Here is a 25,147-nt window from a genome sequence, read left to right on the forward strand (position 1 = left end):
ATTTTGTCATGATGAAAACCCACTTTTCAACAGTTAACTTTCTGAAAGGTGCTTTAATTTGAGCAGGCAGGGAGAGGAGGTATGTGAAAGGAAAGCAGGTAATGTTACCAGGAATTTTGAGGAATACAAGTAGAATTGTCTCTTAGACGAACAAATTTTCAAGTGTGCAAGTAAAGTATGCAGAAAGACAAGGAAAAAGAAATCATTGCTAACAAATCCATTTATACTGTACCATTGAAACACAAGGAAAGGAGTTCTGGACATAATGGCTATAGAGATCCCATTCTCCCTCCAACCTCTCCTTTTTTTTTTTCCTTCGTTCTGTAGAATGCTCAAGACCTCCCCCACTTAGCTTCACAGAATCCGTTCTGGTGACTAAAAGATATCTTCTATGGCTATGGAGTTAGTGAGTATGAAAATCAAGTACATATTGTTGATGTGGCTGCAAAATGGTAATTTACCAATGTTAGTATTTCCTAGTTCTGGAATAGATTCTGGCTTTCACATCTTTACATGAATAAATACGTACTAAGTAGAACCCATAAAGCTAATTATATTTGTAATGAATAAAGTCTATTTTCTAAAACATAAACTGATTTAGAAAAACAAACAAATGCCTTAGACATTGTTGTCTTTGTTTAGAAATTTTTCATTATCTTTTAGCCACTAGAGATGTTTATTCAATTTTATAATTCTTTCAGTCCTTTAAAATCTCATTTTGCATTGAAGGTCCCTTGAAGTGGGACTAATTAAATTGCATGCCAGTAGTCTGAAAGAATGGAAATTTGCTTGAAATACAAAGCAGACAGTTATATGATTTTGTTTGTCTAAAGACTGAGTTACACAGTGGACCTGAGAGTCTGAAAACTTGGGTATGAATACACATTACTTATGGGACATTGGGTAACTCTAGGCCTCAGTTTCCATAAATACAATGAAGGAGTTAGGTTAAATGACTTCTTTAGTTCTTTCTCACTCCAAATCTATGACTGTATATAATTTAGTTTTATATTACATTATTTTGACTAATCGAGTACTATTATGCTACTATTTATTCTTTTCATTAGCTAAGAATTTTGTCCACAAAATTTTATCATCCCAAGTATGTAGCACAGTGTCTGGGGTACAGAGTACACACTTAATAAATATTTATTAACTATCAAATTTACTTCAAATTAAGGGAGAGGTCAGAATAAAATAAATAATAGATTAATAATTAGTTAGTTTTTATATATTGCTTTAAGTTTTACAAAATCCTTTACAAATATTATCTCATTTTATATTCACAACAACTCTGGGTGCTAGATGATATCATCTTCAATTTATAAATGAGAAAACTGAGACAGACATAAGTCTCTTAAATCAGTTTCCTCATTTATATGTGTTCACATTTTTTAATTTATTCACATTATATGAAGAATACAGTATTAGAATTTCTCCATCTAAAATGAATGGATGTCCATCAATTGGAGAATGGCTGGGTAAACTATGGTATATGAATGTTATGGAATATTATTGTTCTGTAAGAAATGAGCAGCAGGATGAATAGAGAGAGGCTTGGAGAGACTTACATGAACTGATGGTGAATGAAAAGAGCAGAACCAGGAGATCATTATACACTTCAACAACAATACCGTATGAGGATGTATTCTGATGGAAGTGGATATCTTCAACATAAAGAAGATCCAACTCACTTCCAGTTAATCAATGATGGACAGAATCAGATACACCCAGAGAAGGAACACTGGGAAATGAGTGTAAACTATTTGCATTTTTGTTTTTCTTCCCAGGTTATTTTTACCTTCTGAATCCAATTCTTCCTGTGCAACAACTACAAAAAAAATTTGGTTCTGCACACACATATTGTATCTAGGATATCCTATAACATATTTAACATGTATGAGAATGCCTGCCATATAGGGGAGGAGGTGGAGGGAAGGAGGGGAAAATTCGGAATAGAAGGGAGTGCAAGGGATAATGTTGTAAAAAATTAACCATGCATATGTACTTTCAAAAAAAATGTTAATAAATAAATAAATTTAAATTTAAATTAAACAACAAAAAAAGAATTTCTCCATCTAGACCTTGCAAGGTCATCTGTTTCCATTCCATCACAATTTCCAAAGTCAAAACCATCAGTGTTTTAATCTCCTAAACTATACAATTTCTGAAGCCAATTTTTTTTTTTAATACATAAGACATGAAACTGAAGATAGAGATGGCTGATTCAGCTCTTGATAAACCAAAAAAGCAATTAATATAATCCTTAATTACACAATATAGCCAGCCAATCACATATTCTAAGTTTTTGGGGTTATGATAAAAATATAAATAGTTTTTTAATGCTCCAAAAATATGATAGAAAGCTGTTTAAAGGAACTAGAATTCTCCCTATTAAATCAATTTTGTCCATAAATAACTCCATCTGTGTTGCTGAGAAACCGATGTAAAAATAAGTTTAATTTCTCCATCAAAAATGTGAAAGATTTCATGGGCTAAATTCAGTTCTTTCAAAAACAATAACAAAATTTCTTTTAAAGCAAGAAGTGAGAAAATCTTGTAAAATGTAAGATGAATTGTCTAGGGAGGCATGTTGAGGACTCCAATAAAAGAACTCTTAGTGGTTATAAAATACTCCCTCTACCATATTTGAGGTCTAAGCATGTTACCTCTTATATTTTGTATGGAGGGGTAGGGTGTATCACAGATTTTAAGGGAGGAGATATTTTGTACCAATTATTCTTACAGTTATCTTAGTAAACAGTCCCTTTTAAGATTAATTAATGTTAATTGATAATCATGGGAAAAAAGAACAGTAGTAATGACTCATAAGCCATACCAATAAAAACAAATTCAAACCTGTCAAGGTATACATAGAAGCCTAAGGGAGAGATGAAGTAGTTGTCTTTGGGGGATTACACCTGTCAGTGATAATAGGATTTGGGAATATTCAGAGCATGAACTATAATTATAATCCTTGTAAAATTTACCACAATGAGGAGTCCAAAAGAACACAGAAATTATCTTAATCTCTTTGCCAAAAAAAGATTTATGGTATCTAAATATTATGTTAATTTAAATAACAACTCATTTATAAAACATTACTGATGAGGAAGAAAATTTATTATAAGCAGTACTGCTTCAGAAAACCTCAAAACAAAATTGAGGAGAAAACAAGCTTAAAGTGAGATTATATTAAGAACATTGTCAATTCAGCTAAAGGATAGACTACAAACAAAGATAAAATAGAAAACATCTGCAGGCAGTTTTTTCAAAAAGATCGCTTCATACAGCACAAAAGTGCAATTTGGACTTCACCAGCTCTGTTTCCAATGTGACATGCAATGAAATAGCATTGCTATTTAACAAGATAAATTCTGGAAGATAAAATATAAGGAGAAAAAAAATTACCTAGTAGAATGTAAACCTCTTGAGAGAAGAGATATTTTTGTTATTATATTCTTAACACAGCATAATCTTTTAAAATAGGAGTTATTCCATTTCTGGATGGCATTGGAGGCTAAGGATATAATTTTTAAGGGGATTGGTTCTTTAAGACACTGATGAATCAAAGGTTTTGATTCTTAAAATATGTCAAAAAAGGAATTGAGTTCAAATTTAAAAAAAAAAAGAAAACACAACAGCAATTATTCACCCCATATTTCTACTTTCTCATCCCTTCAAGATATTTGTGATAATGGATATATCTAGATGTTGTTTGAAATTATAAAAAGAGAACAAAAGAACATGTAGTATTTCAAATATTATTTTTATAATTCTAGATTGTTTTTATAATTGCAGTTGATTTAGAGGTATAGACAATAAAAATATTCTGCTTTATGCTTTATTGATTTTTAAGAAAGGATTTGATTTGAGAAAATAAAACATAGCCTTGAAAACTCTAACCAGAAAAGATGTATTTTATGGATATATTCAAATTTCAACCTTTGCAACAGAGTTAAATGACTCTATTTGATACCTCTATTACCTGATAGGTTTTACTTTTGATCCAGAAACAGATACTTGTGTCATAATGATGTCGAGTATTTGTTAGCTTTTGACATAGAAAAAAGCAAAGTGAGAGATCAAGGGAACCAAAGAACTAGACAGTTTTAAACATTAAATCATTAAATGAAATTGCTCCCCACCAAAAAAAAAAAAAAAAAGAAAAGAAAAAAGGAAATAGAAAGAATGTTATTATAAGCAGTAAATAAAGCTGGTGAATTGGACTTATCCCTGAGTTTTGAATAACACTGGGCTAAAATGACAATTTGGAAAGCATTCAGGAAGCTATGGAAACACACATATTTCCCTTTCTGGGAAAGTCATAAGAAGTAAGATATTCCTTTCAGTGTATCAGGATGGTAAGAAAAGGCAGAATTTTCAAGAAATAGAATAAAAAACCCTAAATCTATGCTTTAAGAATAAGGGTGCAACTCTGTCTTTGATTAGTACAAACCGTGAAAGAGAATCTGATTGTTCTTTGGTAGCATTCTTTGGAAAGCAGATGTCCCTAACATGAAGTATTAGAGTTAAAAAAAATAGTTTAGTACTGAAAGCAGTGTTCTAGTCACAATTCTCCTGGTAGCTGCACAAATTTTTAACAGCTGTTTAACTTCTGTAAGACTGCATTTCCTTATTGTCAAATGGGATGCTGTGTCTGTCCTACTCATGGTAAGGTTCACTATGATGCTTTAATGAGAAGTAAATAAATAATAATAAGTAAAAATGCTTCGAAGAATAGAAAACAAAGCATTTTTGGAATAATTACTATTGTCTATCTATTGAGACCTTTATCCTAAAGATACCAGAAAACTGTTATAAAGAAAAATAGATGTAATAATAGATATAATAATAATAATAATAATAATAGAGATTGGCTTTTCCAGAAGCCAATTTAACAAGATGAAGTTGTATAATGTGGTAGAAAGGATAGTGGCAGAAGGCCAGAGTTTTAGGACCATAGACACAAAAGTAGAAAATACCTTAGAAATCGTTAAGTAACAACCATCTTACTTTACAGGTGAGGAGACTGGAAGCCCAGAGAGAAAAGATTTTTTGTTGTTCACCCATTTCAGTCCTGTCTGATCCTTCAGGTTTTCTTGCAAAATATTAGGCCGTTTGCCATTCCTTTTCCAGATCATTTTACAAATAAAGAAAATGAAGCAAACAGGATTGTGTGACTAGCCCAAGGTCACAACACTATTGTCTAAAGCTATATTTGAACTTGGGGTTTTCTTGACTCCAGCCCCTGAGTTCTATCCACTGATTCACCTCGCTGCTCCATTGGTAGAAAAGCCATGATTAAAAAGAGGTTCTCTGACTCCCAAACTATGTCGTTTCCTCTATATCATATAGTATATTTGATCTATCTCTCCAGACTTATCTCACATTACTTCCCTTCATGTATGTTCTGTGCTCCAGTCAAGTTGGCAACCCTGATATTCTTTGTACAGAAAATTCCATCTCTTGCTTTTGTGTCCTTAATTGTAAAATCCTTAACTTTCTTCAAGGCTCAGATCATGTTTCACCTTCCCCATACGGATCATAGTATCATAGTTCTAGCTTTGGAAGAGATCTCAAAAGACCATTTATTTTAACATCTCGGTTTTACAAATGAAAGAACTGAGCCCTAAAGATATTAAATGACTAATCCAACTTTACACTTATCAGTGAGAAACTGAACTCCCTTGATTCCAAAGTCAGTTTTTCTCCTCTCCCACCTTATTAATAGGTTCCTTCCAATTACAGAATCCATTGTAATTATTTTGCTATTAGTGAGTATTTATTTGTGCTCATATTTCTCCACCATTATTTCCAGGAAAAATGTGTGCTTGAAGTCTGGACTTGTTTTGGTTTTTGCCTTTATTATAGGACTATTACATAGTGGACATTTAATAAATGTTTATTGAATTGAAAATGAGGGTCTGGGATAAGATCAGTTTCAATTCAAATATTTTGTTTATTTCCCACAGCATGAAAATCAAGAATAGGGCTCCAAAGGCCTTGGGCAGTGCTCAGATTTATTCTGTAGGCAAATTAATTAAAACATATAATAATTACTACCGACAATAGTATTCAAGTCCTCCTGGTTACTACTGAATAAAAGAAATGTTTTAAATAATGGTAGCCAAGTAAAATTACTCTGAAATGTCTTATGATTGATCATTACTATTTTATTCCTATATCAAGGCAAACAATCACTAGTAAGTAACCAAAAGTCAGAGCTGAAAGTCATGGTGTTAAGTTGTTTCCCTCACTTAGGATTACTGAATAAGTTATTATTATAATTATATCTAATAAATATATAATATAATGTATAATATATATAACATGACATAAAATAAATAGTATAAATTATTATTAATTAAAATTATGATAATAAAACTTCAATGGAACAAGGAAGCAAATTAAAGAAGAGATTATCTTTTCTTTATGAAATGATCATTGTCCTCATAGATAAATATGTTCAAATTTCTATTATATCAGATAGAATTTACAATAGAAACATAAAAATGGAAAATAAATCAAATATGTTTCCATTTGGAAAACATGCTATGAAATTCAATTTTAAAGGAATGTTTGCTTTTGTTGCGTTATTTTGTTGGGTTAAGTATGACTTTTCATGACCCCATTTGAGGTTTTCTTAGCAAAGTTACTAAAATGATTTGCTTTTTTCCTTCTTCAGCTCATTTCATTGATGAGGAACTGAGACAAACAGGCTTTACTGATATGTCCAGGGTCATAGAGTTAAGTAAGTGTCTGAGGCCAAATTTGAATTCATAAAGCCTATGCTCTACTCACTGTGCTACAGTGAATGGCATGCTTTTACATATATCTATCTATATATGGAGATAGAAAGATAAAGATTTATTTACACACATATACATAAGCATATATACACATATGTAAACATACATGTATTGAGAATAAAGAAAGAAAAAATCACTTTTAAGGAATGTTATATTCATATATCTATATATTTCTTGAGAAGAAAGCAAGAAAAAAGTATTTGAGTGAATATAATAGTCTCACAAATTTCAGATGCATAAGCAAGAATGCCATTGTTGTCTCCCATGTTAAAAATAAACAAGCACCTTTAAAATCTCTGGGTTACAAATATATTTTGGTGGAAAAATACAAGAAATATTTAGTTTAGGTTGTTTAAAGAGATGTCAGATATGCTATTCTTAGGTTGTCCATATGCTTACCCTTGAAGATGGAAGACTACAAGCTTCTAAAGCAGTTTCAACTCGTTTTCGGTCTGCTGAAAACATGCGATAGAGGCTATGAAAAGGAAAAAAGAAAGACAAAATAGCTAAAAGGTATATTACGTTGTCTTATTCTTAATTCTATAGAAATAATTCAATGTGAAAATGTTTTATTAACTCAAGTAATATTCATAACATTTTAAAAACTCACAAATTCATAATAGAGGCACAATATAGAATCACGGCTTCAGGGCCTAATTCTTACACAAAGTTAACTATGAGATTCTGGGCATGTCATTTAACTTCTCAGTGACCTGGGTAACTAAGACTAAATTACAAGAAGGACACTGGTTTGTAATAGTAGAGGAAATTCTTCCCTGGGAACTTCCTTTTATAATGAAATAATAGGCCCAGTTTTCCTCACTATTTCTATCTTAAAAAAAGAAGGAAGGAAGGAAAAAAGGAAGAAGGGAAGGAAGAAAAGAACATTTTAAATGTTCACATCTGTGATATCTATACTAAATGAAAAGGATTGTGCTTGATTCAATTATTCTTTGTTTTTTGTTTTTTTGGCTGAGGCAATTGACGTTTAAGTGACTTGCCCAGGGTCACACAGCTAGGAAGTGTTAAGTGTCAGCTCCTCCTGACTTCACAGCAGGTGCTCTATCCACTGTGCCATCTAGCTGCTCCTTGATTTAATTATTCGGTCCAATGTCTAAAACAGATATTGATTTTTGCAACATAATAGATATTATAAATAGAGATAATGATGATGATGATGATAAATACAAATTTAAAGTTCTCAATATGTTTACAAATACCATGTTATTTGATCCTCAAAACCACCTTGTGAGGCAAGTATTGTTATATCTTTTTTTGTAGATGAAGAAACTGAGGCAGATTTCCCAAGCTTTCACAGCTAGTAAATGTGTGAGGCTCAAACTGAATTCAGTTCTTCCTGATTCTAGGTCTAGCACTCTGTCCATTGTATTTATTAACTGGCTGCCTCTTCAGGTGAAATATTGATTTAGATGAAGGAAGATCATTTGAAACCATGGAATTGGTTCCCCCTTCCCCAAATAAACTTATCCTAGGTGAAAAGATTCAGAAACTTCTCAAATTTGGGGAAAATAATCTAATGAAATTAAATAATAATACATAGAAAGTTCAATCATAGACAGAAAAGTACTGTCTTCATTTGTAATTGTAGAGAAACCACTGGTGAAGAAAGCAAGACTATGGCTCAAGGAGTAGGACATATTAAAATTTCTATTATTTCTGTTACACAATGGATTCTTAACTTTGAGTATTCCATGGAGTCTTAGCACTCTAGTAAAATCTAAGCATACTTTCTCAGAATAGTGTTGTTAAATATGAAGTATAATATATAGCATTATAAGGAAACCAATTATACTGAAAATAACATCAATCAATTAATAGCACATCATATATAATATAAAACTTTATATACTTCTATATGATATACGTACTATACATATACTATGCATACATGTACAGGCAATTCTCAGTTGTGTTTAAATATATTTATTTTATCTATACTTTTGTTTCAGGGAATCAGGACTAAGGATCCCTGTACTATACGATGTTGTCTACTACAATATAATACTACTCACCTATTTATTTTCATTCATCAAATTATGAATCTAGGATGTTATTCTGAAAGGGGTGTGTGTGTGTGTGTGTGTGTGGTTCTTGAAATCATAGAATTTTCTTCTTCAGTTTCCTTGTCTATAAAATGAGATAATACCAATATAATGTCAATTCAAGACAATTAAAAAGTCTTTAATGGAACTTACTTTTTGAGAGGAATTCGTCCTTCAGGAGTGACCTGTAGCTTGAGTTTGGTATAGCTGTTGAAGAAAAAGAAAAACAACATTCTTTTTTATTCACAGTACTTACAAGAAAATAAAAATAAAACTTCACTAATCAAATACATTTATATATCCTATTGTTCTTTATCATTTTGGAGGAGAATATCACTACTATTTTCATGTAACTGAATTGTAGCTGAGCAAGGAAAATTATTAATTATTAAATTATATTATATAATATATATTAATATATATATATATTAAATTTAAAATACTGTTTTAATAACATTTCTTAAATACTGGAAAAAAAAGTCCTTTGGGAGAGCTTGATTTATTACTACAATTCATCATTTGTTAGTTTTACCCTGAACAATAATTATATAGATTGAGAAGAAAAGAAATTTAAAAAGTACTATCCTCATTTGTAATTGTAGAGAAATTTTAGACTAGAACTTAGAACATGTTTCATAAGGTTGGTTTAATATAACTTAGAATAACTTCAATATAAAAATATGAATTCTTCAATATATGTGTGATCTCTTTGACATGGACACTTTCTTCATTAGTGCAGACTGCAACCCACACATATTCTCTCATGATAAATAAGTTTTGCCAACATTTTTTGTATCTTATGTTCCAATTTGTGAGGTCTCCTAGGTCTCTGTACATTCCATGGGCATCACTGGAATGTTCCAGTTGCCGATCTTTTATACTTTATTTTCACCACAAGACTAGTACATTTTCCCAGTGATATCTGTTATACTGTTTTTTTGCACTCATTAGGTCATCAGCAGAAGTCTGCTGAAGCACCCACTAATGTACTACATTGCCTTTTGAAACATGGTTAACTTGGATTACTCAAAAATTGTGTTCCAATAATCCCCATACAACATTACCAGAAGATTATATGAATTAAACAGATGTGTCTTTGTTCCAAGAAGCAATCTGAAATTATTAAGAACAGTGTATTTTCTCAAACGTAGTTAATTCTTCCATTCTAGGCCCAACTTATTGTACATCTATTGTTCCTGCCCCAGATCTATATATAGGCAATCTAACCCATTGGATTGGCTATCAAATTGCAAACCACAGTTTGGATAATAGATATGTTTTGTCCACTCAGTTTTGTTTGAACTCATTATTAGGCCTGTCTCTTTTGAATATCTATGGATCTCATTGAGGATATCTTGTATCACACTTGGACTTGATGCTATCAGGAGACTATTACATGAAATGGGGCATTGGAGGACCGAACTAATCATTTGTCTCTTTATAACAGAGACTTTCAACCCAAGGTCATGATCGATTAATCTATCTATCATCTATCTATATATGTTTATATATATATATATATATATATATATATATATACATATATACATATACATATATATATACATATAATGTTATTTCAACAAAATTTTTTGCAATATTTTATGTACTTGGCAAACAATTTTTTATGACGAGTTAGTAGGCTGCAGTAAATATCCAAAGAGGACCATGACACAAAAAGGACTAACAACTAATATTAACTGTATCTCTTTCTCCATAATTACAGTCATAGTGGCACATAATATTGACAATCTAGAAACCTTAATGCATCATATAAATGCTAGTAATTATTGTCACTTGGTGATGATAATAATCAAAGAGTCACTAAATAAAATTATCCCTATAGTTGCATTTTCCAAGGAATATTTTATGATCTTATTATATACATGAAAAATTAGATAAACTTTTTAAGGTTGAATTTTACTCTACTGGGTTTCAAACATTTTTTTTCTTTTTTTTTTGTCAATCAACAAAAAAATTTAAGTCATTAATATTATATTGCCTGTACTTTTCAGTTAATTATGAGACTATAAAGATGGAATCTGTTATAGAAAATCATTTGCAAAACTCTAGCTTTTTATTTTTTGTTAACATGGTGGATACTTTTGGCATGTGTACAGATAGAAGATAAAAAATAATTGTAGGTATTTAAAGTTGTTTGCTCTCAATCATCTTTTTTTCAGTACTGATATTTGTCATTCATTTTTGATTCCTAGTATAGTTTATAAAATAATTCTTCAATGATTTCAAGACTGTATCACATTTATCTTTGATTTCTGCAAAGTATATTTGTGCTAGTCTAGCTGTTTTGCACAACTTCATCTTCCTAACTTCTACTTCTATTTCTTTATATAGCAAATCGGGTGCTAAGATGTTTAAATACAAATATAATAATCACTTATGACAAAAATATATCAAAATATAAATATTGATAAATTTGCTCTATTTTGTATTTACTTGCTCTTTTGCTAGTTTTATTCTTGAAATGTCATTGGGACAATAATATTCATTTGGTTATGAATGCCAAATGCCAGCTTTTAGGGAACTTAATTTTGCTTTCACGGCTTATTGCTAATTTTATAAGGTGACATTGCTTATAATTTCCAGTCATTTTTCTCCATTATATTTTATAATAAGTGATTGGTAACACAGGATATGAAACAACTTTGTAATCAAAACGCTTGTTGTCCTTGGCTCCATGTTTCACTAATGCAAAGAATTCAAACATTGGTATAATAAGTGGGTGAAAGCTCAAGACTCAAAGCATGCTTGTTTCTGACCTTCTCAGTGGTTATATACAGTTTGTACAAAACTTCCTCCTGGTTCCAATCCAACACAAGGAGACTTGATGAGCCTGCTTCTCACATACATAATTGAGGTTCCCCTCCCTTGCTTTTGAGCATGAGCAGGAATCCTGTGACTTTTTATTGTTTGTACAGAGTGAAGCAATGATTTTTTTTTTTTTTTTTTTTTTTTCAAATTAGCTGTTGAGTTGGAACCAAGAATGCATACAAAAGGTTTGAACTGAAAATCTCAGTCTCTTCTCTGGAAGCTCTGGACTGACAAATATTATGAATTCTTGGATAAGGGAGGGGAAAATACGCCTTAATCTCCTACCTACCTACCATGTGGCCTTAAGGACATGACAATTCTATTTGTATTGTATTTCTTCTTTCATGATATTAAGTATATGAGGATTTTGGGATGAAATGGCTCAGGTTATGATTTCATGAATGTGAAGAAATTAATAAATAATTAATTATTTAAATTAATAATTAATAATAAGTAATTAATAAATTAATCAGAAAAAGAGACCCTAGTAGCAGGGCCCCACCCCCCACCTCCAAAAAAGCAGTTAAGCTACCTTCTTCACTCTGCTTAGCAGTGAATTGACCTAGCAACCAAAAAATCATATCCTAGAAGGAGCCAGCTCAATTGAGTAAGGGAAAAACTCATCAACTATTATGAGCCTATGATCTAAAGTAGGAACTCTCTGAAGGGAGAACAGGCTTCTCAGGGTTAGGAGTCATAAAGTACCACTTGACCCTACTTGTCCTTCACTATCTTCTGTGTAAAATTTGAACATGTATGAGGTGAGTGCAGTCCTAACTTCACATAACTGATGTTATATAAATTCCTTTCTTATTCTATCTTCTCAGAAAATCCATTTTTGTTGTTGTTGATATTGGTAAAAGTCAATTTATATTATTATTATTGGGGACATGTAATTTGGTTAATTGATAGAAGAACCCAAAATGAGGATTCAAGAGAAATCATATAAATCCTAATGCTTCAGGGTTACCTTGAGGAGTTTTTTCAAGTGTCCAGAGCTGAAGGGCTACATTTGTTATTTCCATTTCTGAGTTTTTTGACCTCTGTCTTATATTGACTGATTTATGTAAGCTTAAGATAAAATGCCACTGATACAATTTCTTTGTATCTTTGCTTTTTTATTTTCTATTTTTCAGAAATATTAATTCATTTGAATAAATCATATTTAAATTTTACAATCATTTCCCTGCCTGCGTCTCAGTACTCCCATTTGGAAAATGAGAGAACTGGATTAATTGATCTCTAAAGCTTCTTTTAGCTCTAAATCTAGAATGCCTGAAATATAAGAAGAAAATGGGAAGAGAATCTCGGATTGTGTCATATTTGGGAAATAGTGTTACACTTGTGACGGCTATTGGCTCTTCCTTCAATTCTACTAATATCTTTTTTTAATACCAATATATGGCTACGAGTCATAGAATAATACAATGTTCTCAGAGAGTAAAAATTGAAATTATCCTAAAGGGAAATGGAAAAAAATCATAATGGGTACTAATGAAAAGATTTCTGATTTTGAAGTTCATGGACCTGTGTTCAAGTCCTAACTGTTATAAGAGATTTTGTATGATGATGTATAAATAAAAACCTCCTTGATTCTTAGTTTTCCCATCTGTAAAAAGAGTAGGTTAGACCTTAGCTTCTTAAACTGTGGTTAGCCATATGGGTTTCAAAACTGAAAGTGGGGATTTTGAAATTATAATTTATTATCAGTAAATATTTGATTTATAAAACTTTTAAAATATCAACATATCTACATGGGGTTATGTAAAAATTTGTTAGGTAAAAAGGGGTTGTGAGTGGAAAAAATTTAAGAAGTCCTGGTTTAGATCATGTAATCTTAGAGAGTCTTTAAAATTCCAATTAAGCTATAATCTTGTTGCCAGGAGCAAATTGTCAATAATGATATGCAGAAGAAAGACCATAAAAGGCATCTTTAAGAAAAGGGCATAAATATCATATAAAATGTTCATGTGGTACAATAAGAGATGGATATACCAGAGAAACAGAAAATACTAAAAGAATCTGAGAACATCTTTCATGTGTGCATCCTCTCTTTATGGATGATTTATGGAAATGCATGAATAAACAGTAATTCATTAAGCCCTAATAATGATATATGAATTACTTGGGACAAGCAATAATTTGGATATTAAGTAATCCTGTGACAAAAATCTAAATGGATGTGGTGCACTGATCTAAGACTGATTCAGAATAACTGACATGGACCAGATGAAACTGGATAGGGATTTTTAGGATGCCAAAATCTTTACATTTTATTATATGTCAGTGAATTTAGTAATTTTACTCTGTCTTTTGCAATTTTCATTCCACTGTACTATATGCTAATAAACACTATATACTAATATAACATATTAATAAAATAAAAATGTAGTTAGTCCTTGCTCTCAAGAAGTAAATATTCTGATTTTTATATGTATGTCTATATGTATGCATGAATTAAGATTCATGAAAATGAAAGGGGCTCCTTTGATTAAAGAGTATATCTGAAAGATTAATGACAAAGCCTGGAAGTTGTTAGGGTGTACTATAAAGTAAAACAGCAATAATTGGACACAAAATTAGGGCAGATGTCAAGGTCCAACAGTCCACCATCTTACTAGAAGGATTATAGTTGGTGACTCTTAGCCTAAAATTTGTTAAAAAGACTTTACCTGGCAAAAGATAAAGGAAGATAAAAGTAGGTGAAGCTGAAATAAATTGAGACTTTGAATTCCTTTCTATAGAAATAGGAATGGAGGACAGTGAGCATCTAACTAGGAAGGGGGCAGGAGAAGGGAACATTGGAAGGAAGGTTGTGGGAAAATCTGCCAATGGAACCTGTTCTTTTTGGGCTCTCTGCATAGAACCTGGATCCTTAGGGAGGCTAGGACAGGGAAGGGGGGAAAGAAACATAAAAGATTTAAATACTATGAAAAGGCAATGAAAGTTATGCTCTTCATTATCCCCAAACACCACCTATAATTAAGATAACTGATCCATTGACATATCTATATATCAGATGTAAGACAAATATGTTAAAATAGTTCTATCCTCTGAGTCCATACTTAAACACAAGGTAGGAACAGAGTTAGGGTCTTCTCCATTTCTCCTTAAACAGAAAATGAATTAGTAAAATTGAGATAATTGTCGTCAGTTCCTGAATGTTTCTACTAGTTGGTACAGTTCTTACTTATGAATATAGTAGAGGAAGAGGTGATATCAATTTAGTAGTCTATACTTTGTCCCTTAGCAAATTTTTCAGGATCTCAGCGAGTAATTCAGACTCCTGCAAATATCAAATCAAAAGTTGGTCTGTCATCTGCAAACCATGCAAAATATATGTATATATGCTTTTGTTTTGTTACATTACCTAAGTGTGGAACCCATTCATGCTTTGATCTGAATGCAGTGAGTTTTGGATATCTTTGACAGTAAATGTCTTCATTTGCCATGATGAAAGGAATTATTCAAAAAGTACTTGACCTAGTTCTAAATAACTGGATTGCTTTAATTATCTTAAGATATAAAACAGTGGAAAAACTTTTATTGTCAAAACCAATGCCTGCTTGAATGAGTCTGATTTATAATTATAGGTATATACTGGGAATGCAAGAACTTAAGGGATTACTAATTAATGAAACTCCAATTGATTTGTAGCCTTTTCAGCCTACAACATTGAGTAATTTAACATTGGCCATGGGTGAAGAGGACCCAAGAAGGACAACTGATTATTAAAACACAAAGATGTGGAACTGTATGGCTGAGTTTTTCTTTTTCTTTTCTTTTTTTTTTTTTAATTAAGCTTTTTACCATATGCATTGGTAATTTTTCAACACTGACCCTTGCAAAACCTTCTGTTCCAAAATTTCCCCTTCTTCTTCCCACCCCTTCCCTTAGATGGCAGGTATTCTAATATATGTTAAAATATATGTTAAATCCAATGTATGTATACATATCCATACAGTTATCTTGCTGCACAAGAAAAATCGGATATTAAAAAAAAAAAAACCTAAGAAGGAAAACAAAAATGCAAGCAAACAACAGAAAGAGTAAAAATACTATGTTATGGTCCATACTCAGTTCCCACAGTTCTTTCTTTGGGGGTAGATGGGCTCTCTTCATTACTGAACAATTGGAAATGGTCTAAATCAACTCATTGTTGAAGAGAGCCATGTCCATCAGAATTGATCATCATATAATCTTGTTGTATGGCTGAATTTTTCTTTTTTTTTTTTTGTCTTTTTTATTTATTTCTTTTTTAATTTATATATATATATATATATATATAGGCTGAATTTTTCTTAAAAATATATTAAATATGAGACTTTTCACCCTAAAAGCAAGTGAATTGGTTCAAGGAACAATGGTCCATATTTTAATCCTATTCCATTCCCACCTTGAATCTTCATTCATAAAACAAATTTCAATAGTTATACTGTTATCTTATTCATCCCTTATTTTCTCCTTTCTCAGAGTATTTAGAAATGGAGGTATTTTTTTGGATATATGACTAATAACATGTTTAATTCAAACTTACAGTCTAGTTGGAGGACAGGACTAGCCCAGATTAAAACAATTAAAGAATACATGAGTGACAAACTAATCAGGATTTATATGTTACAAGAGTAATTCAGACAAGGAAATAATCAGTGTGAGCAGAGAAGCAGGAAAAGGTTGAAAGGGGAGAATTTTCTTGAGCAGGGCCTATTGGTAGGTTTGGAAAAATAGAAGAGGAGGAGGAAGTTCATTATATATAACCTAAAATACAAGTCCATGGTTATGAATTAATGAGTTGTCCAAATTCCAACATAACCACAACTCAAAAGTAATTGTCACCATTTGCCTTAGCCAACTAAATATTGACAAAATGATTTTGACTACATCATAATTTCTTAATGCCTTTCTTTTTCCTCCTTGCCTTTTCCCTTTTATCAAGTTAATATATTCTTTATTCCTACTGTCTATATCTTCCCATGGCACCTTTCTCAGGGAACATCTGTTTTCATTCTGGCAAAGACAAGAATCAGTGCATATTGACTCAATGATCTATGGACAGTAGTAGCTTCCCTGAGGCTCACTACCAGAACTTTAAAATGACAGAAAATCAAGTAGCATATATTGTTCATTCTCCCTCCTGGACTAATAATAAAAATATTTATGAATAAATTATATACATGTATATATATATATATATATATGCACACATATATGTATATGAATTCATGTTTATAGATAGGAAGTTTGTTGGCACAGTAGATCAAGTTCCAGGCCTGAAGTCAGGAAGACTTGAGTTCAAATATAGCCTCAGATGTTTATAATTGTGAAGTCCTAGTCATATTAGGTACCCTCTGCCTTGGCTTCCACAATTGTATAGTAGGAATAATAATAATGATAGCATGTATCTTCCATGGTCATTGATAGGGTCAATTGAGTATTTATAAACCACTTAGCATAGTACCTGGCACTTAATAGGCACTATGCTTAACAAATGCTTGTCTTCCTTCCCCATGGGGGTATGATTTCACTGGCAGAGCATTCAGAAGTTAAAATCTTGCCTACACAGCCAGTATATTTCAGAGATGAAACTTGAACGCAGGTCATACGGATTCTGAGGCCAATTTTCTCCTCCCAATTACCCTTATCCTTTCTAAAAATAATCATATTCAAATGCAGAAGGAGGGTAAGATAAAGAATTCCTTGTTTTTAATACTGGAGCTGATTGCAGGACTTGGAAGTTCTACCCTACTGTGTGTAATGGAATTAACACATTGGCATGCAAGCATGTTGTTCATCAATAACTCTAAAAGACAGTTTCCTGGAAGGAGTTGTGTTTCTTGGCAATTTTCCATAATCATATAGTGGAACACAAGCTGAGAGGAAGATCCGTGTTTATAACTATGAAAAAGTTAGCAATTGTATAAACAAAAGACTAACAAAGGGGAAAGGAAACTGACTCAGAAGGAGAAGTAACACCCTTATCAACAAATATTTGAGCTACTTACGCTTTTTCCAGAAATGCGTCCCTAGACATGTTTTGTGCCAGCAGGTTTGTTGCCAAACTGAAAACCTCATCTGTCCATTCCTAAAGAGATGTAAGTTAGACTTTTGTTAGCTCAGGTAAAGCATTGTCGTCAGATGGTTTTTATGTTTATTCCCAAGAAGACAAATGTTCAATTTGAATTTCTTTTGCTTGTAAGAAGTGCATAATCCAAATAGGTTCCCCACCTCCTATCTCAGCTTTATTAATTGCTTCTTTTTTTAATAAATATGTGTGTGCATGTGTGTGTGTGTGTGTGTGTGTGTGTGTGTGTATGCATTTTAAACTTGTATTGATCATTTCAGTAATATCTGATTCTTCTGGACCCTTTATGAGATTTTCTTAGCAAAAATATTGGAGTGGTTCACCATTTCCTTCTCCAGTTCATTTAACTGATTAGGAAACTCAAGGCAAATGGGATTAAGTGATTTACCCAGGATCATAGTACTAGGAATTGTCTAAAGCCTAATTTGAACTCAGGATGATGAATCTTCTTGACTTCAGACTCAGTACTCTTATCTATTGTACTGATTTGTTGCTTTATGTATATATATATATATATATATATATATATATATATATATATATATACACACACATATAGTCTAAATTTAACTACAATTTATTTTTAAAATAAGGGTTTCAATAAGTTTGTGGTTCTATCTTATAGAAGATAGAGGGTCTGCCTTAGAACCAACAAAATCCAAATTCAAATCCTGTTTTTTTTTTTTTTTTTTTTTTTTTTTTTAATTTATAATGGGAGACACAGACAAGACATTTAACCTCTTACTACTCCAGGTAACTATTAAAGATTATAGGTTAAAGATGGAGTTCACAAAGATAAAACCAAAGGTCCTGTCACATCCACAACATAAAACAGACATATATGCCCCATTAATTTGCAAGAGAACTTCAAATATGTCTCAAATAGATTGAAGACCAAGACAAAATTTTAATTATAGGTCTAGACCTGTGGACATATAGATGGCTCAGTGGGGACCTGAAGTCAGGAAGATTCATCTTCCTGAATTCAAATCTGGATTCAGACACTAACTCTGGGATACTGGGCAAGGCACTTAACCTTATTTGCCTCAGTTTCTTATCTACAAAATGAACTGGAGAAGAAATGGCAAACTGCTTCAATATCTTTGCCAAGAAAATCCCAAATGGGGTCATGGAGAGTCAGACACAACTGAAAAAAGGCTTAATTTAGACCAGCAGATTAGAATCTGCCAGTGGACTTTGAAGTCTTTGTTGGCTCATTTCCAAAGCAGTTGTCCCTGCCATGCCCCCTTCTGAGGATATTTTATCCTGTTGTTTTACATAATCCTTGGCAGAGAAAGGAACAAATTTAACAGCAGCAACATTTCTATTTTCTTCAGATATTTCCTTGTAATCACTATGCCCCTGCTGATCTTTAGGCTTCTAGAAAAATGAAAGGCTGGGATTTTAAAGAAAAAAGTTTGAGATTTCTCTATTCTTTATGAATACTATAAAGCCACAGTAAATTTTATGGCAAAGACTTTTTAGAAAAGGGTAAGGAAATAGTGTACTGAATAATTAGTTGGTGAATTAATTGGATAGTATAACATAGACTGAAGATATTCAAACATTTTCAAGAGCAATGAATTAATTTTTTTTAACCATTTCTTTCTTTTTCCATCTTCTTTACCTCTCCTGTCTCAGAGAAGTTTTATTCCCTCTTGCAAAGCTGATCTCTTTTCTCTGTTTCTGACCTCACCCACTGCTTCAACAGTTATGACCCCTTTCCAGCCCTTGCATCTTAAATTTCTCTCTCTTTATTCATACATTCCCCTAAAAGCATATACTTTGGTCTATTCTTTCCAAAGGAAACTTCTTTCTATTCTCTCCCCTCACATATCCTATTACTCTCTCTCATTTTCACACCAAACTTATCAAAAAGATAGTTACTTACACTTTATGGAATACTTACCTTTTAACCCTTTAAAATCTTATTTCCATGCCAATTACTCTATTCAATTGCCTAAATCAAGCAATCAATAAGTATTTATTGTTTTGTTAGATGTGGTGCTAAATGCTGGTGACATTAAAAAAAATTGAAAAGGGTTTCTGCATTTAAGATTATATATCTAAATTAACATATGCAGGACAAATGTAGAGTAAATCTTAGAGAGAAAAACACTAGCAACTAGGAGAACTGACAAAAACCTCTTGGAGGAGATAGCCCTGGAGCTGAGTCTTAAAGGAGGATAGGCATTTTAAAAGAAGAAAGAGAATATCAGTTTTAGTGAAAAACTTGTACAAAAGTTCAGATGGGAGATGGGAGGTGAAGAACAGTACACTTGACTATAGAATGTGAAGAGAAGAGTAATATGTTAAAAAACTGGAAAAGTAGGAAGGGACAAATGCTAAACAAAAGACTTTATATTTGATCTTACAGGTAATTTGAAACCTTTGGAATTTAACTAAGTAATGGAATGATATGGTCAAATCTACATTTTAGGAAAATCAATACATGGAACATTGAATAGAGTGGGGAATGGTGAGTCAGGGAGGCCATATTGCAGAGGTCTGAGTAGAGATTATGAGGACTTGAACTAGGATGGAGTTTATGTGAGGAAAGAAAGATAGAAAATTAAAAGAAAATTTTAGAAAATTAAAAAGAAATTGTAAGATTTAACAACTAATTGGATATGTTTAGTAAATAAGGGAGAAGTAGAGGAATTTGGGTAACTAGAAAATGGTAGGCCTTCAAAAAATAATATGGAAGTTCAGAAGAAGGATATGTTTTGGGGAAATAGAATAAGTTCTGTTATGGACATATTAAGTTTTTTTAAAAATTAAGACATCTATTTCAAAATTTCCAGAAGTCAAATAATAATATAGGTTTGGAGTTCAGGAGAGGGAGGTAAGCAAAATAGTCAGAAGAGGATAGTGACCTGAGAAAGACCTTCGAAGATTTTAGATCAAAGTATAAACTTAAGAAGGAGTAAACTATAGGAAGGTGCCTAGATGAAGTATCTCTACATTGTCTTTAGTTTCTAATCCTTTGTTTAACTCCCATCACCTTTACTCCTCCTCATGGGCTCCTGAATGAAATCAGAGAAAAGTTGGAAATCATGCTGGTCCTCAGTGCAATAAGATTCTTCCTCCCAAATTGATGTTTTTTTTTTTTGTTGTTGTTGTTGTTGTTTTTTTGTTTTTTTGTTTTGTTTGTTTTTATCAGTTGACACAGCACCTGTTCCAAACACTGCCTTCTTTTCTAAAGTTTCCCACAATAACCCCTGCCCTGAACTCAACTTATCTCTGAAAATCTCAACTTATATTCAGTGAAAAAAAAAATTGAATCCAGTCAATAGACTGACTAATCTAGTTAACCTCTTTGAGTTTCATTTACCTCAGTTTTGTGTATGAAGTAGAAGGAACTGGTTGAACTAGATTAATTTCAAGCTGTAAATCCAAGGCATTAAGGTTATCATAACCTATTTATTCCACCATAAATCGCATGTCAATCTTGACACTATTGGATATCCTGATTATCCCTCACATATGGTTTTTTTTTTGTTTGTTTTGTTTTGTTTTGTTTTTCCTTTCCATGCATTGGCATTCACTCATTGCAATAATCGTTGCAATGGTTAGGGATAACCATTCTTTTATGACTAAAGTTTGTTTTTTTTTTTCTTTTATTCAGTCATTTTTGGCACCAAGTTTCCCTTCCTCCTTCTTTCTGCTGACACTGATGTCTACTCAATTGCCTTTAAAGGCACAATAGCAATGAGATTCCCAAGGAAAACAAGGTCATCCCTAAGGGATACACATCAATTTTACTCTATAAACATGAAGTCTGAGCCAATGAGCAACAAAAAACTGTCCCAAAACTTGGGCTTTAATGATTATAGCAGTTAATCCTCATTCTCAAACTGATTTTTCAGTCTTTATAATCCTCCTCTAAACTTATATCAGGCAACATTACTTTAGGTCCATAAAAGGCTTTGAAAGAAAACAAACAAAAAACCAGAAACAAATGTTAAAGCCTCAAATTCCTCACTCAAAAATTCCTTTTTAAAAATTCTATGTTTTCTCCATATTGGTATCTCTCATATAAGTTGTTCAGGAGGAAGAGGAAGAGGAATGGTCATAAAGTGAATCAGAGTCAGAAAGACTTGAGTTCCAATGTGACCTTAGACATTTCACTTCTCTCTGCCTCATTTTCTTTAAGTATTAAATGAGGATATAGGCATCTTTCTCATTGTATTGTTGTGAGGATCAAATGACATAATATCTGTAAAGCACTTAGCCTTTTGCCTGGCATGTAGTAGATGTTTAATAAAGATGTTTCCCTTCCCTCCTTTTGGTAATTCTAGACTACCAGTGTCCCAATCTAAGTGAGAAAAGATCTAAAACAGTATAACTCATAATGTTGAGACTCATCATTAATTGCTTCTAGCTCTTTCCTGAATATTTAGTTACAGAGATTAATTGGTAAATTAACATTTTCCAATTTCAATAAGCATTTATTAAAAGTACTTTCAATAAGCACTTGTTAAAAGCCTACTATGTGACAGTGTATGTGCTTGGTTGTAATGATACAAAGCAAAAATAAAACTGCCTTTTATTCAACATACTTATCAGGGCACAGATGCACATAAGTAAATACAGACATATAAAGCCAACACAAAGTGATATCCTAGAGAGAGCCAGGCAACTAGCAACTGGAGGGATAAATATAAGCTTTATGCAAGAAGCATCACTGAGCTGCTCCTTAAAGGAACAATCCCTTCATTTGACAGATGAGAAAATTTTGAGACAGCCAGAACTTGCTGAAGGTAACTCAGGCAGTAAGCAGTAGATCTGGGGTGAACATCAACAATTTCTCATTTCAAACTAGCACTCTTTCTCCAGGAACATACTAACTTTCCAGAATAAGAAATGAAGAAAGTGACTAAAAACTATTTCTTTTCTAGGCATTCAGATATGAGGAGAACACATATAAAATTATAAGTTCAAGTGAAAATTTTTCTTTTCTTTTTTATGTACATTGTGTAGGCAGACTTGTAGATAATAGAGAAGAAGCAAAAAGATAGGGAGCACTGAAAATTAGAGACAAATATGGGGATAATTATGGGGTCAAACTTCCAGAGGACTCAGATGGGGAATGGATCAAGAACATAAGGTAGAAAAATTGTTCTTGGCAAGAAGATGAGTTATGTTTTCATCAAAACAAAGTAGCATATGAAATTAAGGAGTTTTGAGATGGAAAAGGAAGGCTTAAGGAAAAAAGTCTAGGTTTGGAACAGCAATTATGTGTATTGTGACAGGAGAGAACCAAATGTGTCTTCATTGCAATTAATATTATTTAAAAATAAATGTACAGAAGACTCAATCAGCACAATTGTGTGATTCTTCAAATTCTATCCAGAAAAATGCAAGTGGGAGTAGATAAGGAAGATTATGGGAGTGATAGGATGAGGAGAAAGATGTAGCACCATAGATGAAGACCTATCATTTCACTGGTTACAGTGATGATGTCAGAAAAAGAAGAAAATAAAAGCAGAGGAGGAGTAATGCTGGTTTGAAAAATGAAGGGAATGGAAGTCAGGATGAGATTAAGAAATTAAGAAGTGAGTTACAAAGCAGATGTAGAAGGTGAGAAAGTGAGAGTCACAGAGAAAAACTTCAAAATATTTGATTAAGAAAGTAGGAATCACTGAGAGATGATTGTGAGATCAAAAATATGGAGAGGGTCTCATATATAGCTAAGATGTTGTAAAGTTGAAGATCACGGCTATTGGAAAGGTTAATGAATTATAAGGTTAGTGTTTCTGAGGGTGTGTGTGTGTGTGTGTGTGTGTGTGTGTGTGTGTGTGTGTGTGTGTGTATGTGTGTGTGTCCCATAAGGAACTGAAGAAAATTGTGAACAGGTACTAAACTATTAAAGAAAGGGTAAATATCTCAAGGTTAACAGTTAAATGCTACCAAGATCTAATTAAATAGAACAAAAAACTTTAAGAAAGAGTTACTAAACTGGAAAAAAGTCTGGAAATAGGAAATAAAAAGGAAGAAACAAGCCTACATCTCTGAATCCACTTTCCAGGTGACAGAGACAGCATATCCTATACTGGAGAGGATGGTTAATATGATGTCTTTTAGAGGAAATCAGTGGCAGAAGATGAGAAAGAGTAAGAAAAAACAGCTAAATAAAAGGAAGTTTGTTAAAAAACAGAAAAGGGGTTCCATAGGTTTCAAAGAAAGGGAAGAACAGAGTTGGAGTTTGGAGAATTATATTGCAAGGATGAATAAGAATGAGAGGGCAGTAACTAATAGTAACAAGGGAAAGAATATATATATATATATATTATATATAAAATAAAATTATTATAAATTAGGAGCACAAAATTATGTTGTACAATGCAAGGAGAAAGAAAGGTTGAGTTTGAACTATATTTAAATCTAACAATACTACTGATATGAGCTTCAGGAACTTAACCTTACTAGGTCTTAATTTACTCTGTAAAATGAGAAGATTGGACTAAAAGACTTCAAAGGTCCCTTTTCTATTCTCAATAATTCCCTTGACATTCTTGAGCACTTTTTCTTCCAGACAAATTTTATCATTTTTTTCTAGCTCTATAAAATAATTTTTGCTAGTTTAATAGGTATGACACAGAATAAATAAATTAATTTAGGTAGGAAATTTGTCTCTTTTACTTTATTGGCTCAGCCTTACAAGGAATTGATGAATATGAGCAACTGATATCTCCCCTAATTGTTTAGATGTGGCTTTATTTGTGTAAAAAGTGTTTTGTAATTTTGTTCATACATTTCTTGGGTTTATCTTATTAGGTAGACTCCCAAATATTTTATATTGCCTACAGTTATTTGCAATAGAATATCTCTTTCTGTCTCTTACTTCTGGAATTTGTTGGTAATATATAGAAATGCTGATGATTTATGTGGGTTTATTTTATATTTTGCAACTTGGCTAAAGGTATTATTTCAACTACTGTTTTAGTTGATTCTCTAAGAGTCTTTAAATATATCACCATATTATCTGCATAGTGATTGTTTTGTTTCTTCATTGCCTATTTTAATTCCTTCATTTTTTTTCTCTTACTGCTATATCTAACTTTTCTATTATATTATTAAATAATAATGGGGATAATGGATATCCTTGTTTCATCTTTGATCTTACCGGGAAGGTTTCTAGTTTATTCCTATGACAGATAATGCTTGCTGATAATTTTAAATAGATAGTACTTACTTTAAGGAAAGCTCCATTTATTCCTATGCTCTCTAGTGATAAGTATAAAAAGCTGCTACATTTTTCAGATGCTTTTTTTGCATTTATACAGATAATCATATAGTTTCTGATGGTTTTGCTATTGAAAATGTCAATTTTGCTGATAGTTTTCCTAATATTG

At 32.0% G+C, this 25,147-nt stretch overlaps 1 protein-coding gene across 2 annotated transcripts in view; it reads right to left on the reverse strand.

Annotated features, from left to right (window-relative positions):
- Positions 1-25,147, reverse strand: part of PLCB1 (phospholipase C beta 1) — an 814,021-nt gene that overhangs the window by 273,886 nt on the left and 514,988 nt on the right. For both annotated transcript variants that reach the window (XM_074287888.1, XM_074287889.1), the window contains exons 5-7: positions 17,710-17,789; positions 9,029-9,082; positions 7,212-7,287 (exon numbers count right to left, since the gene is read on the reverse strand). In XM_074287888.1, coding sequence (XP_074143989.1) covers positions 7,212-7,287; positions 9,029-9,082; positions 17,710-17,789 — 210 coding nt within the window. The remainder of the gene's footprint in view (positions 1-7,211; positions 7,288-9,028; positions 9,083-17,709; positions 17,790-25,147) is intronic.

This window comes from Sminthopsis crassicaudata, chromosome 2, assembly GCF_048593235.1.
Source record: "Sminthopsis crassicaudata isolate SCR6 chromosome 2, ASM4859323v1, whole genome shotgun sequence".
NCBI lineage: Eukaryota > Metazoa > Chordata > Mammalia > Dasyuromorphia > Dasyuridae > Sminthopsis > Sminthopsis crassicaudata.